Below are 18,828 nucleotides of genomic sequence, written 5' to 3'. Positions count from 1 at the left end.
GCAAAAACAAACAAACAAAAAAATACATTCCTTTTTAGAAGACAGATTACCCAGCAATAAGCTTTGAGGTTTGCCAAAACTTGTATTGGATTGATTAAATTTCTGAAAGCATCTTATAGCTACTTCCATCTTAAAGCATCTGAATAGGTTATGGTCACAACATTCAAAATTTTAAACTTTAAACTGCACTCTATCACTGTTAGACGCAGAACTACATTGTTTTCCTGAAATTGTGGTTTATTGTAATCTTAATCCATTTTCTCAAAGACCATTCAGCACATTTATACTATTCCAGTAATTACCATGCTACCCAGAAAAACAAATAAACACTTTATTAAGAATTAAATGAGGGTATGGAATGTGATACAGTACAAGTAAGACACCCAAGATGGATATAATAGTACTACTCACACAAAGTTAAATCTCACTTCAAAAAAAAAAAAAAAAAGAAAAAAAAGAAAAAAAAGAAAAATCACAAGACAAAAGAAAAAGCAATTCCATCATTATAAAGTAAGATATTCATGCAAAAACTCCAAAAAAAATCCTCCAAACCACCCCCAACCCCCCGATACAGCCAACAAACAAAAAGCTATCTGAAAATATTGCCATGCTAACATATTAACCACAATGTAATCATTCATAGGAAAACAACACAGTAATTAAGCAATGGATTAGATGAAACAACACAGGCTACAGTCATAAACTCAGATACTTGATGACTTTACATGATAAGCAATTCCAGATTCACTTACAAGGGGAGTGTTATGGGGTCAAAGTTGGGAGATATGGTCATGTAAATATAAACTCCATTAACTCATCTCATTATCTTCTAATTATAAAACCTGGATGATTCCAGAATCTGAAAAATTATATAAAATTTGGCATACTCCATTTGTGTTCCAAGAAATTACTTCAGGATCATAATTGCAATTATTAGAGAGCTGTATAAAAGCACTTCAAGGTCAGGAATATGATCACAATTTACATCATAGAAACAACTCCAGATATGCATTTAGTCTGATTAACTCTTACTTAGGACAAGAAACATGATTTTCTAGCACTTTATGTACAAGTTACTGCAAAGAGCCAGGTAATTTAGAGATGGAATAAAATGTAAAACAAAGGTGAACTGGTACAGAGAGTAAAGGGGAACACTGTCACTTACAGAGACTTAAGTCGGTAAAAACCTGCCTTGCCTCTTGAGGCAGCTAGAGTCAACAAATACACTGCTCTAATTCATGTCTCTGGGCCAAGAAGCTTTAGCTGATTTCATGGAAAACACAGTTTTCCTTTAGAAAACAGGAATGGCATTTTATGGGACAGCACTTCCCTCCACAGCTGCCCAACAGGCCTGTCACCATATAGTGCACACACACAGCGTATTTCCAAGTGACTGTGAATGTCACAATGAAGCTATCCAGGACCAGGAAGCACCGTGTTACAGCACCTGCCCATGAAGATGACCTGGAGAGAACTGAGACACTTATATTTGTTTCATGGTTCTGGGTTCAGCTTACCTATGGTGTACAGATTGACTGTAATAGTGAGGCCAAGGAAGAAGAACAAGAAAAAAATATTTAGAACAAAAAAATGACCCCCTCTCATTTCCTTTTTTTCCCCTTTCAATTTAGGGTAATTAGAACAGAAATTATTCAGGATTCCTCTTCCTACCTCTGAAATGTAACTTCCTATTTACACTCGACAAAAAGAATCCTGTAATTAATTGCTCAGTGGCAGGATGCAGCCTCTGAAATAAAAAAGCACTTGCTCTTTCACAAAATGAAATGAGAAAATTTTCCAATGTGAAACCCAGAGTTTGAGGCCAGTAAAGAAGTGTCTTTAATAATCAGGACGTTCACTGAGCTCTTTGGAATGTGTCTTATACATAAAAGGTAATCACAAATTAAATCCCCAGAGTCTTCATGAAGTAAGTTCTTCAATGGGAAAGATTTCTAATGAGAGATAAATGCTTCCATCAGCTAATTAAATCTGATAAATCAATCTTTCCCAACTGACAAAGTCTTTGCTAACAGCTCAACCATAGCCTCTGGAATCAGATGTTAAGTTCACTCAGTCATGATGATGCAAGATGAAATACAGATGTGCAGTACGTATGAAAAAATGTGTAAACCGCTGCAGTTCTGAAACAGTAGATTTATATTACAAAGCAATGTAAATAAATACTGGGCTAGTACAAAAGCTCTTATTTACAGTTTTACAAATGAAATTGTATTCAGTGTAAATGCTGTGTTTTAAAGAACACAGTGCTGTATTAGTAAAATGAGTTCTGTGGAGGGGATTACAGTTTCTGTTAGAATCAATGCATAACCTATAAAAGATTCAAGTTAACTTTGTTTATAATTTAGTACAGACAAACCCAGTTTAACCTGGAATGGCATCTGTTAAAGTGCTGAAAAACAGAAATATTTAGAAAACACTGTACATTATTAAAGCTTTATCAAGTCAGAATGTTAAACTTCTTTCACATTTTTTATCCTTCTGTCACAGGCTTGTGGACAAGATGGTATTTCTCAGCGAAGGAGTAGAACTTAAGAGGCCACCAGCTGCTTAGATGATTTTATTAGGTTCAGTGGATTTAGCTTCCTAAAACAACTATTTATCCATCAACCATACCTTCAGGCCTCATAATCTGGTAAGTAATTAAATATTCAGGATAAGCCTGGAAGAGAAAGATTAATTTAAATGTTGGTAAACAAATTTTTTGAAAGGCGATTTTACCATAAGAATTCCTAATCTTTAGAGAAGAGGTTCTAAATTAATGTGTGGATCAGACTCCTCTTTGGGCATTTTCTTAAAACATCCTTATCTTGATTCCAAACCCTCTTAGGTTCCGAATCAGCAGGTCTAGGATGAATCCTAAGCATGTGGTTTTTTAAATTTCTTTTCTTTTTTTTAAAAGACATTATTTATTTGACAGACAGAGATCACAAGTAGGCAGGCAGGGAGGCAGAGAGAGAGGGGGAAGCAGGCTCCCTGCTGAGCAGAGAGCCCAATGCAGGACTCGACCCCAGGACCCTGAGATCATGACCTGAGCCGAAGGCAGAGGCTTTAACCCACTGAGCCATCCAGGTATCCATGTTTGTTTTTAGTAACTGAGGAGATCCTGGTACGTATCCTCAGTTCAGAACACTGCTCTAGAGATGCTTCTGACTGCATCTGTGTCACTAAGAGCAGGAGAGAATTGTATGTTTCTCTGCTACGGACAGGTTAACTACTAAATACAAGATTCTGATTAATTATATTTTATGGAAGGTTAAAAAACAGAAAAAAGATCCACCAAAATTGGCAAAATCTGAATAAAGTCTATAAGATAATATTCTATCAATGTTATCTTCCCAATGTTGATAATTTTAAAAGAGAATGCCCTTGTTTTTGGGAAATACACATTGAACCATTTAAGGTTACACAGCAAGCCTACAATGTCCTCTCAAGCAGGTCAGGAGAAAAATCTGTATTCATACAAATGAGGGAGAATGATAAAATATTAACATTGGGAAAATCGGGGCAAAGGGTATATGGGAATTCTCTATTATTTTTGCTACTTTTCCATGAATCTGAAATTATTTCCAAATAGAAGTTAAAAAAAAACCCAGCCCAGTTCTTAAGGCAATATGCCTTGTCAATTTAAGAGAGTAGTAAGAAGAGTTTATTAAAGTATGGCTCTAAATCATTCTGAAGATGAACAAATAAAACTGAATTACCTGTTCTCCTCTGTAAATAACATACTCAGCTAATGCTAGACCGTTCACGCTGGGTCGACCAGTGACTGAGTGATGCCCTGGAGGAGAATGTGCCATTTTCATTGCACTGAACTGCAGGAAAGACTTTCCCAAGGTTACCCGGCAAAAGAGTAGCTGCCTGTAACATGAAAAGATCTCCCTGACAACAAGGTAGTACATGGCAGTTTTATTTCTGCACAGTGCGTAAGCTTTTTAGTGTATTTATACAGAGTTGTTGGTTATTTCATCCTTAAAAGAACTTTGCAGGAATGTCTTCTACTCTCATTAATGAATTTGCCACTTTAATTCTTATTTTAACTATATAAACTGAAAATGTAACAACCTCATAGAGATGGAAACTCTGCTCTCGTCAGTACCCAGAGGAAAAGCACAAACCATAGCCCAAGTGGGAAGAAGGGGATTTAGGAAGCTCCCACAAAGTAGCTTGCAAAGATGGACATCTATCCAACTAATCAAGTCTAATTGATTTTACCTTCAAAATGCATTTGAAATTCATTTTCTTAATTCTATTGCTACTGTTAAATTCAAATCACCAAAATTTTTATTTGGACTGGGAATAATGGCCTCTGAACTTCTATTTCTCCTCTAATTCCTAGCTAAACTATTTTCCATCCAAGCAACCAGTTATCTAAAAAAACAACAACCCAACACCTGAAACATTAATCAAATCACATCATTTTACTGCTTGAAACTTTGTAGAGGCTACTTAGTGTACTTGGAAGAAAACCCAAATTGCTTACAATGGCTCTAAATTCTCAAATCTTACTTCGTGTTCATTGTGCACCAGGAGCATTAATTTCCTTTCTTCACACAGGCCAACTTTCTGAACCTCACGGGCATCATACACACCACTTCCTTTACCACAGAGAATGGTACCTATTTCTGCCACTCTTAACTACCACTCATTTTTTTAGGTTTCAGCTAAAATGTTAATTCTTCAAATAGTTTTCCCTTATCAGAAATTTGAGGAGATTACTCTCCCAATCCCTTCAGGCGTATGACTGACCTTCCTTATTTCCAATGAACCCTTTTTTTTTTTTTTTAAAGATTTTATTTATTTATTTGACAGATAGAGATCACAAGTAGGCAGAGGCAGGCAGAGAGAGAGAGGAGGAAGGAGGCTCCCCGCTGAGCAGAGAGCCCGATGTGGGGCTCGATCCCAGGACCCTGGGATCATGACCCGAGCCGAAGGCAGAGGCTTTAACCCACTAAGCCACCCAGGCGCCCCTGAACCCTTTTTTAAAAAATTACTTAATGGTTTCTCTTCTTTGTTTTTCAGAGGAGAAAAGATTTTGGTGAGCCGGTTGATTCTGTTCTCCAAAGAAGAGAGGCTACCTATACTTTTTATTCTAAATATGCTTGTTGGAAGCCTTAGCATTTCTAGTAGATTTCTATTATAGTTACGATCAGCCCTGTGATAACCCAAATACCAAAGTCTTAAGTTAATAAATTATTTGTAGAGAACCAACCTTTCTGTTCCAAAGACAGTTTGCAAGACTGTAAAACACTACTTATTATAATCAGAACTATTTTAACTATGAGTTAAAGAGAAAGTACTCAGAACTTTCACCTCCAGATAATGTGACAGCAGAGTTCAATTTATAGACTCTCAAGAAATTATAAGCCTTTTAACCTCTCCAATTAATTTATGATCTAAAACAGAAGAGGATGGGAGTTCATGCCCAGAAGGGCTGACTTCAGGCGCCTACACAAGTCTAAATTTAAGGGGAAAACAAGAGTAATATAAAAAAAGACCTTGTTTTCCTCCAAGATTGCAGTTCTTTACTTGGCAACCTTTCACAATCAGCTGGGAAGACTTAAAAAAAAAAAAAAAAAAAAAAAAAAAAAAATCCCAATGCCCAGAAATTGTGAGAGATTCTCTGAGGGTGGGACATCGGCATCAGTAGTTTTTAAAGCTCCCCAGGTGATACCAATGTGTCACCAAGGCTGAGAACTAGTGCTCCAGGGCTTTCTTCTAGATCATTGATCAGAAAACATCACCACCCCGGAGCTCAGCAGAAATTCAAGTTCTTGTGCTTCATCCCAGACCTACTAAATCAGCAACTGAGCAGGCAGGACTTAGGAATCTGTGTTTTAGCAAGCCCTCTAAATGATTCTCTTGTCTGCTAATGTTTGATGAAGATTGTTCTAGGTTTTTTTAAAATTTTTAAAAAGATTTTATTTATTTATTTGACAGACAGAGATCACAAGTAGGCAGAGAGGAAGGCAGAGAGGGAGGGAAGCAGGCTCCCTGCTGAGCAAAGAGCCCGATGCGGGGGCCCGAGCCTAGGACCCTGAGATCATTACCTGAGCCGAAGGCAGAGGCTTTAACCCGCTGAGCCACCCAGGCGCCCCGTTCTAGATTTGTATAGAAACGCCCTAACTATAGAATAAACTGCAATAATTAATTTTACTCAGTTTTTCCAATGGCAAAAGATAATTTGTGCTTACCTATGAGGAGTTTATTAACAGGGGCAAGTTATCTAAATGATTTTAACAACTGAGTTATTAGACCAGGGTAACTAAAAGTGGAGAAAGAAAGTACAAAGTAATTTGATATTAATGTACTTTTTAAAAGGGATTGATGTGTTTTGTGATAACTTTTCAAGTTGTAATATCGTAAATTGAAGATTCTAGGATCCTATCACAGCAGAAGAGAGACTCCCTCATGCATTGCTATGAAATAAGTAGGCTTGGCAAGTAATGCCATTTTAGCATTTGAGTTCTATTTAAATAGGAGGAGCAGGGGCCTGGGGGGCTTGGTTGGTTAAGGGTCTGCCTTTGGCTCAGAGTCCTGCGACTGAGCTCCACATCAGGCTCCCTCATCAGCTGTGGGTCTGCTTCTCCCTCTCCCTATGTGATCTTTCTCACATGTGCTCTCTCTTATTAAAAAAACAACCCCCCCAAAACTTTAAATGGGAGTGGGAGGGGCAGAGGGAGAGGGAGAGAATCTTAAGCAGCTCCACACCCAGCAATGGAGTCTAACATGGGGCTTGAGGATCATGATTTGGGCCAGAATCAAGAGTCAGACACTTAACTGACTGAGCCATCCAGGTGCTTCTTGAATAACGTATTTTGAAAAAATCTACATTCCTATAATATTTAAGAGACACAATAAAATCTCTCAAGTCCAAAGATACTGTCTATTCCAAATTCTTTAAAACACTAGGTGTTCCAATGATTAAATGATTTAAATAGGTCAACTGCTCAGAACTGTGCTTATCCTATACAGATTATTTAATAAATACTAGCTATAATTACAACTGGTGAGAGGGCCAAAAACAACCTGAAACATTCCTAGCTTGGATTTCTAAAGTTGTCCAACATGATGCCCTTCTCTCCAAATTTCTCAAATATGAAACCAGTTCTTACCAAATAAATGAGAATTTAAGAAATAAGAGAGAGGATCACAGGGGAAGAGAGGAAAAAATGAAACAAGACAAAACCAGAGGGGGAGACAAACTATAAGAGACTCTTAATCATAGGAAGCAAACTGAGGATTACTGGAAGGGAAGGGGGTGAGGGATGGGGTAACCGGGTCATGGACGCTGGGAAGGGTATGTGCTGTAATGAGCACTGGGTATTATATAAGATTTATGAATCACAGACCTATACCCCTGAAACAAATAATACATTATATTTAATTAATTGAATTTAAATAAACAAAATGAGAACAAGTAATCTCTTACCTGTGGCAAACATAACAAGATCTGTCTTTGTGAACTGGACACCCAGTACCTCCTCCAATTCCATAAACATACTGATTGCTTTTTGAAGAGTTTTCAGCAAAATAAATCCCAGCTCCAAACATGCCACCTATGTAGGCATGCCTTTCATCGAAGCCTTTATGGATAATTGCATTCACAAAGGGAGATCCTAAAATACAGGTAGGTAAGTAACAATTTAAAATTATCTTAGAAGAAAAATAAAATGAAACGTTCTTTGAAGTTAAATTCCTAAACAGACATACCTGAATACCACAATAAAGAATATAAAAAAACAAGTATAACAAGTTAACTGTCAGCTAGTTTATGCTGTTAGAATAAATAACTATTTTAGAAGACTTGCTAATACCAACTGCTGTTTCTAGTAAGGTGGTGGATGAGATGTCAAAAAAAAAAAAAAAAAAAAGACACGCACAGATTTAACTAGAAAAAGGAAAGATTACTTGAAATACCAATGTTAAAGTTGTTAAATTCCAGACCCCAAATCCATATAAATCCAGAACCAAGAGTTTCACACAATTTACCTAATATAGCAGTGGTGAGTGCAATTAAGTCTTACACTGACACATCTGTGTACATTTTTTAGGTATCAAAAGTGGCCAAAGTGGTCTTTTTTTTTTTTTTTTTTTTGAAGATGTTATTTGTTTGACAGAGAGAGAGACAGTGTGAGCACAAGCAGGGGGAGTGGCAGGCAGAGGGAGAGGGGAAAAGCACCTCCCCGCTAAGCAGGGAGCCCAATGTGGGACTTGGTCCCAGGACGCCGGGATCATGACCTGAGCCGAAGGCAGATGCTTAACTTACTGAGCCACCCAGGTGCCCCTTTATTTTTTTTAAAAGGATTTATTTGCCAGAGAGAGAGAGAGAAAGCACAAGAAGGGGGAGTGGCAGGCAGAGGGAAAAGCACCCAGAAAGAGAATCAGGCTCCCTGCTGAGCAAGAAGCCCAATATGGGACTCTATCCAAGTATCCTGGGATCATGGCCTGAGCCAAAGGCAGACACTTAACTGACTGAGCTGCCCAGGCATCCCCAATGTGGTTTTGTCATGTTCATTCACTTCTTCTTCTTCTTTTTTTTTTTTAAGGATTTACTTACTTGAGAGGGAGAGAGAAAGAGACCGAGCAAGTGAGCATGAGCGCATGCAGGTGTATGTGTGTGTGTGTGGGGGGGGGTAATGGGGAGAGGAAGAGATAGTGTTAAGCAGACTCTGCATGAAGCTCTACATGGGGCTTGATCTCATGACCCTGAGATTATGACCTGAGCCAAAACCCAGAATTGGAGGCTTAACTGACTGCTCCACTCAGGCGCCCCTGTTCTCTTCTTTATAACTCTTCTCTCCCATCCTTCCACTTCTCTGCCTGTCATCCCATTATACCAAATTCTATCTGCAAATGTGGTGTGTTCTTTGTTCTCTGCATACTGACTACTTTCTTCCTGTTCCTTGCATGTGTGCCAAGAAGAGCTTAGCCAAAGGGAAGGAGGTAGTCATGGGAACCAGGCCAGAGAGTAGGGTGAGGGGTGGGTGTTGGGGAAAGCCAATATAACAGTTCACTGATTCATCAAGATTAGTGTCCCTGTTCATAAGGAGATGGGAAAATATGCTGAATTCCACTCTGTAGATATACTGAAGGACAGAATCACTTATGTGAATTAATTTGGAAAAACCAAAATCATTTATACTATAAAATAGATAAATCATTCATTTTATCAAGTCAGTACATAAATAAATCATACTCTGTGACAAGGGATTATCATAATGATTTTTAGGATTTCAGAATGAGAAATGTTATTTAGATATTATGTACCAATTCAGTTTGCTATAGCCACTCTTCCAAAGGACTGTGAAATTAAAATGCTGTGTTCTATAGAACTTTATAGGTCTATAAAAAATCTTCTGTAATCAAAGCCAAATAAAAAAACAGATGGGACTACTATGTGCTTGAAGACTTGATAAACACTGTATTACTATCTACATTCATCTTTGCTATAAATTTGAAAGACTGGGGTGCCTGGGTGGCTCAGTAAGTTGGACGTCTGACCCTTGATCTCAGCTCGGGTCTTGGTCTCAGGGTTGTGGGTTCAGGCCCCACGTTGGGCTCCACACTGCTTAGAAAAAAAGAAAGACCAACCAAAATCTGTTAGTTTGCAACATAAAAAAACTCAGGAAATTTCAAAAATAAAGTTGCTCTCAATTCTACGTTAAGTTCTCTGAAAATTCCCTAAGTTCAATTATAAAAATGGCTTAAAAAAAAAAAAAAGATTTATTTATTTTTTAAAGTAATCTCCATCCCTAAAATGGCGCTTGAACTCAGGAAACCAAGATTAAGAAATCACTTGCTATACGGACTGAGCCAGCCAGGCACCCTTGACTGATAATGGCTCTTTTAACACAATGAAGTTAAATGTAGTTCTTTGTTTGTTTTTTAAAGATTTTACTTATTTATTTGAGAGAGCACAAGCAGGGTGAAGGGCAGAGGGAGAAGCAGACTCCCTGCTGAGCAGGGAGCCTGATTTGGGGCTCAATTCCTGGACTCCAGGATCATGACTTGAGCTGAAGGTAGCAGCTTAACGACCCCCCCCACCTTTTTAAAAAGGATTCTATTTACTTATTTGTAGTTTTGATACTTAGAATCAAAGGCAGAACAGGATGTGTATGGTCTTCTGAGGCGATTTTCAGACCTTGTTTCATTTTACTTTTATTTTTGTGAGAGTGAGAGAGCGAGAGAGACTCTTAGGTAATCTCCACACTCAGTGGAGACAGAGCCCAACTGGGGCTTGGCCTCCTGAGATCATGACCTGAGCCAAAGTCAAGAGTCCAATGCTTAATGACTGAGCCACCCAGGGGCACCTCAGACCTTGTTTTAATTTTAAGGCAATCAATTAGTTAAAAGTAAAATACACCATTTCTCAGAGTGATCGTAATATGCAGTTTTGATATAAAGAGAAGAGGAAAATATGAATAGTCAACATTTCCATTTCTATATTTTGTCCTTATGTGACCTATTTATAAACAATACATTATAAAATATACTTCAAAAAAGGTTGGGAATACAAATATAAATCTAGTATTTAGAGAAATAGTATTTATTTTTAAAAAGTGGCATGAGAGGGGCACCTGGGTGGCTCAGTGTGTTAAGCCTCTGCTTTCGGCTCAGGTCATGATCTCAGGGTCCTGGGATCGAGTCCCACATCGGGCTCTCTGCTCCACAGGGAGTCTGTTTCCTCCTCTCTTTCTCTCTGCCTGACTCTCTGTCCACTTGTGATCTCTCTCTGTCAAATAAATAAAATCTTAAAAAAAAAAAAAAAAAGTGGCATGAGAGAGTGGGGGCACCTGGGTGGCTCAGTGGGTTAAAGCCTCTGCCTTCAGCTCAGGTCATGATCCCAGGGTCCTGGATTGAGCCCCACATCGGGCTCTCTGCTCAGCAGGGAGCCTGCTTCCCCCTCTCTCTCTGCCTACTTGTGATCTTGGTCTGTCAAATAAATAAATAAAATCTTAAAAAAAAAAAAAAAAAGTGGCATGAGAAAAATAGGCTCATTTCATACATGATTAAAAAATAATGTAGGGGGGCGCCTGGGTGGCTCAGTGGGTTAAGCCTCTGCCTTCGGCTCAGGTCATGATCTCAGGGTCCTGAGATTGAGCCCCGCATCAGACTCTCTGCTCGGCGGGGAGCCTGCTTCCCCCTCTCTCTCTGCCTGACTGTCTGCCTACTTGTGATCTCTGTCAAATAAATAAATAAAATCTTTAAAAAAAAAAAATGTAGAAGAGGATGGTAGTAGGATAGGGGAAGAAAACACTTTTAAAAAAATTTTTTTAAAGTAAGGTTTGAACTCACAACCCTGAGATGAAGAGTTGCATGCTCTCCCTACTGAGCCAGCCAGGTACCTCGGAGAAGAGGAATCTTACCATGAAACAGCATTCTTTCATTTGCATGGTTGTGGTTTTCTTCAGAAACTTCTTTTCTCCTGTGAGTGTATCTTTCCCATAATTTCTTGTTACAAACTTTCTGAATCTATAAAAAAGAAATCAGAAAAATAAAAATCTTAGTTCATAATTACTTACCTACTTGTTCATCTTAACTAAAATGGTCCACACAGCCAGTAGAGAGGCAAAAGTTTTTTCTGAAATGTAAACTATGTTTTATTTCAGTCAACTAAAAATACTTGGTCTCAAACATAAAGACAAAAATATAGCTACATTTTGGAAATCAAAAACTTCAAAGGGAAAAAAAGCTACATATAGCCTTATGTGAAGGTCAGGAATACTGTTGACTAAAATACTTCCATTCTAATTTAGAATTATTACTAAAACATCTCCCAATCAGGTATGTGGAGTTCTATATATAAATATTAAAAAGAGACAGTTTCTTTCAACCTCCTCCTGCTTTATCTGGCTCGAAGTATCATCTTTATCTGTTATTAATTAAAAATATTTGAAATAGCCACACCAAACACCATTTTTAAGACATGTACAGAAACACAGAGACATACCCTCTACTCTTCCCTATCCTTCCAATTCCTAAAAGTTTTGTTTGGAGAACCATTAAAGATGGTCTCATTTGGAGTATTTATTTTTATTTTTATTATTATTATTATTTTTTAAAAGATTATTTATTTATTTGACAGACAGAGATCACAAGTAGGCAGAGAGAGAGGAAGGGAAGCAGGCTCCCTGCTGAGCAGAGAGCCCGATGTGGGGCTCGATCCCAGGACCCTGGGATCATGACCTGAGCTGAAGGCAGAGGCTTTAACCCACTGAGCCACCCAGGCGCCCATATTTTTATTTTTTTTTTTAAGATTTTATTTATTTATTTGACAGAGACCGAGAAATCACAAGTAGGGAGAGCAGCAGGCAGAGAGAGGGAAAAGCAGGCTCCCACCGAGCAGAGAGCCTGATGCAGGGCTCGACCCCAGGACCCTGAGATCATGACCTGAGCCAGAGGCAGAGGCTTAACCCAATGAGCCACCCAGGCACCCCTCATTTGAGTATTTCTAGGCTTAAACATCATAATCCTAGAGCTGTTTCTTGGCTGTGTTTAAAGGTGTTACAGCCCCTTGCTGGTCCCAGAGCACATCTGGGTGGTGGTGGTTTTAGCCTTGGCTCAAAAAACTCAAAATACCACTACAGATGTAATCAATGAACACAATTGACACAGAGATCTCATTTATGTAAAAAAACAAAAAACAAAAAACAAAAAAAACAAACAAACCAAAAACCCCTCCCCAAAAAACAAAAATGAAGTTTTGTCATTGAAAAATTCATTAAATATTGCATTAAAATATCTTTTTTTTTTTTTAAGATTTTATTTATTTATTTGACAGAGAGAGATCACAAGTAGACAGAGAGGCAGGCAGAGAGAGAGAGAGAGAGAGAGAGAGAGAGGGAAGCAGGCTCCCTGCCGAGCAGAGAGCCCGATGTGGGACTCGATCCCAGGACCCTGAGATCATGACCCGAGCCGAAGGCAGCGGCTTAACCCACTGAGCCACCCAGGCGCCCCTAAAATATCTTCTTTAAAATATTTTATTTATTTATTTGACAGAGATCACAAGTAGGCAGAGAGGCAGGCAGAGAGAGAGAGAGGAGGAAGCAGGCTCCCTGCTGAGCAGAGAGCCCGATGCGGGGCTCGATCCCAGGACCCTAGGATCATGACCAGAGCCGAAAGCAGAGGCTTTAACCCACTGAGCCACCCAGGCGCCCCTGCATTAAAATATCTTTACAGAGGAAGAAAACAGCATACCTTTTCTCAACTTTTAACTACTTTGAAAATCAAAGACATATCCTCTCTCCTGCGCTACCCTTAACAAATCTCTATACATTTTGTTACTACTTGCAGATAATGCAGACTTGACTGAAATTTGCCTGTTATATGCACAATTGTGTCTTATTAAAAATTATTATATATGTTCATGAATAGAAATCTCAAGGTGTCACTCTTGTCCTACTATGATATAAACTAATAAAACGGAGCTTCCAGAAGTAGGATTCCTTTACCTGAATAATGTGTGCTTTTGTTTTAAATCATCTAACGGGGGGGGGGGGGGCGCCTGGGTGGCTCAGTGGGTTAAAGCCTCTGCTTTCAGCTCCGGTCATGGTCTCAGGGTCCTGGGATCGAGCCCCGCATTGGGCTCTCTGCTCAGCAGGGAGCCTGTTTCCCCCTCTCTTTCTCTGTCTGCTTCTCTGCCTACTTGTGAACTCTCTCTGTGTCAAATAAATAAATAAATAAAATCTTTAAAAAAAATAAAATAAAATAAACCATCTAACGGTATGAACAAAGCAATCTCAATAGTTTCAGTATTCACTAACTCTAAAATATGACATCTAATATTATACTCATAATAGTTTATTATTCTTGAAACAATAATATAAAACAGATTAAAGATTTGATACTATTCACTTTTGAGTTTAAAATTCAGGTATTAGGGGCACCTGGGTGGCTCAGTGGGTTGGGGCCTCTGCCTTCGGCTCGGGTCATGGTCCCAGTGTCCTGGGATCGAGCCCCGCATCGGGCTCTGTGCTCTGCAGGGAGCCTGCTTCCACCTCTCTCTATCTGTCTGCTTCTCTGCCTACTTGTGATCTCTGTCTGTCAAATAAATAAATAAAATCTAAAAAAAAAAAAAAAAAAAAAAAAAAAAAATTCAGGTATTATAGGGGCACCTGGGTGGCTCAGTTGTTAAGCATCTGCCTTTGGCTCAGGTCATGATCCCAGGGTCCTGGTATCCAGCCCCATGTTGGGCTCTCTGCTCAGTGGGAAGCCTGCTTCTCCCTCCCCCTGCTTGTATTCCCTCTCTCACTGTCTCTCTCTATCAAATAAATAAATGAAATCCTTAAAAAAAATAAAGTAAAATTTAGGTATTACAAAAACATTTGCCACATTTAATTGTCTTTAGAATTATTAAGATATATGAGCATAGCTCACAAAAATATTTATGCATCTCAAGTAGAGTGTGCATTTTTGCTTGCTGTAGTTCAAGAAAAACACAGCAAAGCTGGAAAAGGCCCTGAGAAAGTCAAGAAAAAGGACTCTCATGTGAATGACTCACAACATTTTTTAAAGACTGTTTTTGGAAAAGATGAAGATATAGAAGGAGTACTACTGAAATTACAGAAAAGTGACATGTAGGGGGACTCAGAGAAACCTGGAGTAGTCTCAGGACAAATAAAAGGAAGCATGCTATAAGATGGAGACCTCCACTGAGCCACACAAAAAAATTCGGCTTTGTTATATAACAGAGTACCTTAATAGTAATTTTTATATTTAAAGTCCTAAACCTACAGGATTTATCGTTATTCCAAGATAAGGCATATATGCTAACTTTAGTATGTTCAAGAGGGGCTGAATTATTCATTATGAAAACAGCACCACCACCACCAACAAAACAAAACAAAACAGAACAAAACAAAACAAAACAACAGTACAGGGATTTCTGAGACTCTCAACCTTCCAAGGATATCATCTTTCTCAAAATATCCCGATGTTATGTCAAAGACTTACTAGGCTAGAAAGATCATTATAGTCTTATGAAAGTTAATTATCATTTCAAGCTTTGAAAAACCACGGTCTCTGAAAACTTTATTTTCACTAACTTCTTACCTTGAGAATATTGTATCTGTTGAAGATCCCACCTGCATGACCTCCATCTCTGTGCTCTCGGACTGTACTTTGCATCTGGTGGAAAAAATATGTCAAATACATGTGTATTAACTTTTGTTTTTTCTGATATGGGCAACATGGTTCTTGACTCCTATGATTCTGTTTTTGAGAATACAAAATGAGATTTTGATGTATTTGTTGTTTAAGGAATAGGAGTCCTATAAATTCACAAGGACTGTTTTCTAGAGATAATTAGCTAGTCAATATGAAAACTATTTACAAGTGAAAATTATATAATGCAAACTAAAGGAAGAAAAAAAGAAACTGATGCACAGGTGAGTTAAACACACAAAGCTAATCACCTGACATGCTAAAAAACAAAGCAATCACTTATTTGTTCCAATTCATGTCGCCCTTATTAATAAAGCACAATTTGTACTTCATCGAGAATTGGAGTTTCTTGAATTTTAGAACTCAGTCCTACTTAACTTTTTATCTCTGTGTTCCTCACACACATGTTCTTCAAAAGTGTAAGGCACTATTCAGAGATTTCAGTGGATCCAAGAGTTTTGTGGAAAGATATCTAGAAGAAAAATTTCCTGGATAAGTAGCATCCACATACTCTGGGTTTTGTCTGAGATACTGGGCTTTGTAATTGTCTTCATGAAGGGAGGGAATATTGGCATTTTCTTTTTTTTTTTCCCCCCTAACGACAGTAAACTCTTTTCCAACAGAATTCTGCGTTAGTATTAATTGTAGTCTGAACCAAGTTACTGGAATTAAAGTTTATTGAGGGAGTGTACCTTAAATACTAAATTTGAATGTTTTCCAGTTGGTAAAAGAGTTAAGGACAATTAAAAAACCCTACAATATTTTTAAGATCTGGAAACCTCTAGGAAGTTTAGCTACTGAACCAACATTCATTTAAGGTATATGAACATACCTCTTCCTCCACAGACTGAAACTCTTTATCATCAGGAGATAGATCTATGAGAATTGTTCCACTTCCAGAGGTGTTCAGAGTTAAGTATGGGTTAAGACCTAGCAAATGAAATTTGAAGGTAAAAAGATATATGCCAAAAAACGCCCCCAAGTTAACATCAACCAAAAACAGCTGCTTGATTTATGATGTTTACTACTGATTTTTAAAAACTTTTAATTTTGGATGAATTTAGATTTTCAGGAAGGCTGAGAGCCTATTGAGAGTTCCTGTGTACCCTTCACTAAACTTCCTAATGTTACCATTAAGAACATTAATGCTCCCTCAGTGTTACCATTTTATATAGCCACAGTGCACCTGTCACACTAAGTAAGTAAATTATAGACTTTATTTGGATTTCACTAGTTTTTCCCACTAATGTCCTCCTTTTTCTGTTCTAGGATCCAAACCAGAACACCACACTGCATTTAGACTACTAATTTTGACACAAGCTATAAGGGTTTTCTGGGAATAGTTCAGAAAATCTTTTTTTTCTTTATCTCTTTTCTTAAGTTTGTCACACATTTTTTTCTTCAGTTATTTCCTTCACTAACTATACAGCCCTTTCAGCACTTAGCCTTTAATTTTTGTAAATATGAGGAAGAATTATGACAAACTTGTCTAGCCTCAGGTAATTCTGAATCATCTCAGAATGATTAACTTGACAAAGTTTACTAACTACTGAATTGTTTCTTCTAACCACTAACAGTTTTTAATTCAGCAATGAATGTTGTGTTTTCTTGAATGTCAGTAGTTAAGATAACTGTTAAGTTTTTAAATGGAGTGTTGAACAGAATTTTCTAATTTCTTTGGTGTATCTGGAACACACACCTCTCCCTCAGTCCCTACAACAAGATCCCTAATGCTCTGCTGTTTTCCCAGGTAGGGATCAAATTCATTATTGCTGGCTCAACTCATGGCAGTTTGCTCCTGGAGAGTTAGAGCACTGTTCTAGTCGGAATAACAAGACTACCATCAACATGCTAAACTCTGATAAAGACTTACAGATATAGCTGAATTACAATATCTACAAGAAGTGTGGAGACTTACAAAAGGGAATAGTTCAACGAATAAAGACTTAATAAAATAAAGAGTATGACACATGCTTGAACCTGTGTACCATCCTAAGATGTTTCAGCAGTGCTCAAAGATGAGGACAAGTCATCTATTGACTTGATGCACTGATGGATAGCTAGGGCTAATCCAGCAAAACGATAGACTGTCAGAAGACTACTGCGGTTCCACTCTGCAAAATGTATAGAATCATGGCTTCAAACGAAGACAAGAAAGGTAGTAACTTTATGCAGGCAAGTGACCCTGATCTGCTAGAGCAGATACAGTTATTCTGTGCCGTAAAAATTCTCCTTCATGTAGGAATGAATGTTCCTTTGCAAATGCAGCTGGATGTTATCAGAGTGACTACAGACCAGAGGTGGCATGCAGTTACATACCTCTGCCATGTGGAGGCAGTGTATCTGTTTCTGCCATCGTTTCCTGAGCCTTTAAATGTAGTTTTTAAAAAAAATTTTTTTTAAACATCTTAATTTTTTCAGTGCCCAAGATTCATTGTTTATGCACCACTCCCAGTGCTCCATGCAATACGTGCCCTCCTTAATACCCACCACCAGGTTCACACATCCCCTCACCCCCTCCCCTTCAAAACCCTGTTTGTTTCTCAAGAGTCCACTCTCATGCTGGTCTCCCCCTCTGATTTACCCCAATACACTTTCCCTTTCCTTCTCCTAATGTCCTCCATGTTACTCATCATGCTCCACAAGTAAGTGAAATCATATGATAATTGACTTTCTCGGCTTGACTTATTTCACTCAGCATAATCTCCTTCAGTCTTGTCCATGTTGTTACAAAAGCCGGGTATTCATCCTTTCTGATGGAGGTGTAATATTCCATTGTACATATGTACCACATCTTCTTTATCCATTTATCTGTTGAAGGGCATCTTGGCTCTTTCCACAGTTTGGCGACTGTGGCCATTGGTGCTATGAACATTAGGGTACATATAGCCCTGTCTTAATAACTGTATCCCAGACACTGTATGTTTAATAAACAAACACTGCCTGATTCCTTTTTTAACCTGCCTCTTCCCTAAATGATCCTTGTTAGTCTAGTACTCCACTGGAATTTCTATCCTACCAGATCTACCTACTATTATTCTAGTAGAGTCATGATGGCCATCCACCCACAACTAACTGAGAGTTCTAGTTTCTCTTCATTTTTGGTGTTTTTTATATTGTATACTAACATTCCAGGGAGCCATGGGTCTTCCCTCCTTTTTATCTTATACAATTTTGTGATCTATAAGACATATTCCAGACTACCTCACATTTTAAACATTTTTGCCTTAGACCCTGCCAGGCAAGTAAAGTGCATCTACCTTTAGTTGGTCCTATTCCAGAATTCCAGTTTAAAGTATTCCTTAACTTCAATCACCTAACTTTTAGAGGTATTTTTTCAAGAGATGGACCCTATCCTGCCTATCATACATCCTCCCCTGAAAATGTCTTCGTTTTTGTTAGTCTAGGTTTTTCTTGGACTCTAGTTGTATAGCCAGGACTTCAATGACAGGAAGTATCTAACCCCAGAGACAGTGAATCATGCCCTCAGTTTAACTATGGGTCTTGATACTTAGAACACTTCACCTTTCTACCCAGGACCTGGTACACAGGAAATGTTAACGTAACAAATGCAATCTGCATTTTTTTTAAAGTACTAACATTCAGAAGAATTAAAGATATTACTCAATGCTGTTTTCCCAGATT

At 38.2% G+C, this 18,828-nt stretch overlaps 1 protein-coding gene across 5 annotated transcripts in view; it reads right to left on the bottom strand.

Annotated features, from left to right (window-relative positions):
• Positions 1 to 309: 309 nt before the first annotated feature.
• LOC111144830 (tankyrase 2) overlaps positions 310 to 18,828 on the bottom strand; it is a 69,012-nt gene continuing 50,493 nt past the window's right edge. For 2 of the 5 annotated variants that reach the window (XM_022499342.1, XM_022499339.1), the window contains exons 22-27: positions 16,016 to 16,113; positions 15,073 to 15,147; positions 11,388 to 11,493; positions 7,451 to 7,637; positions 3,723 to 3,879; positions 310 to 2,680 (exon numbers count right to left, since the gene is read on the bottom strand). In XM_022499342.1, coding sequence (XP_022355050.1) covers positions 2,618 to 2,680; positions 3,723 to 3,879; positions 7,451 to 7,637; positions 11,388 to 11,493; positions 15,073 to 15,147; positions 16,016 to 16,113 — 686 coding nt within the window. In that variant the 3' untranslated portion in view covers positions 310 to 2,617. Of the gene's footprint in view, positions 2,681 to 3,722; positions 3,880 to 7,450; positions 7,638 to 11,387; positions 11,494 to 15,072; positions 15,148 to 15,171; positions 15,656 to 16,015; positions 16,114 to 18,828 lie in introns of those variants that run through there. The other 3 variants (XM_022499340.1, XM_022499341.1, XM_022499343.1) reach the window with 3 other exon arrangements.

The sequence above is a fragment of the Enhydra lutris genome, unplaced genomic scaffold (assembly GCF_002288905.1).
Source record: "Enhydra lutris kenyoni isolate GAN:26980312 unplaced genomic scaffold, ASM228890v2 scaffoldscaffold12, whole genome shotgun sequence".
NCBI lineage: Eukaryota > Metazoa > Chordata > Mammalia > Carnivora > Mustelidae > Enhydra > Enhydra lutris.
The sequence above is the reverse complement of the archived record's forward strand: the minus strand, read 5'-3'. Positions and strand labels throughout refer to the sequence as shown.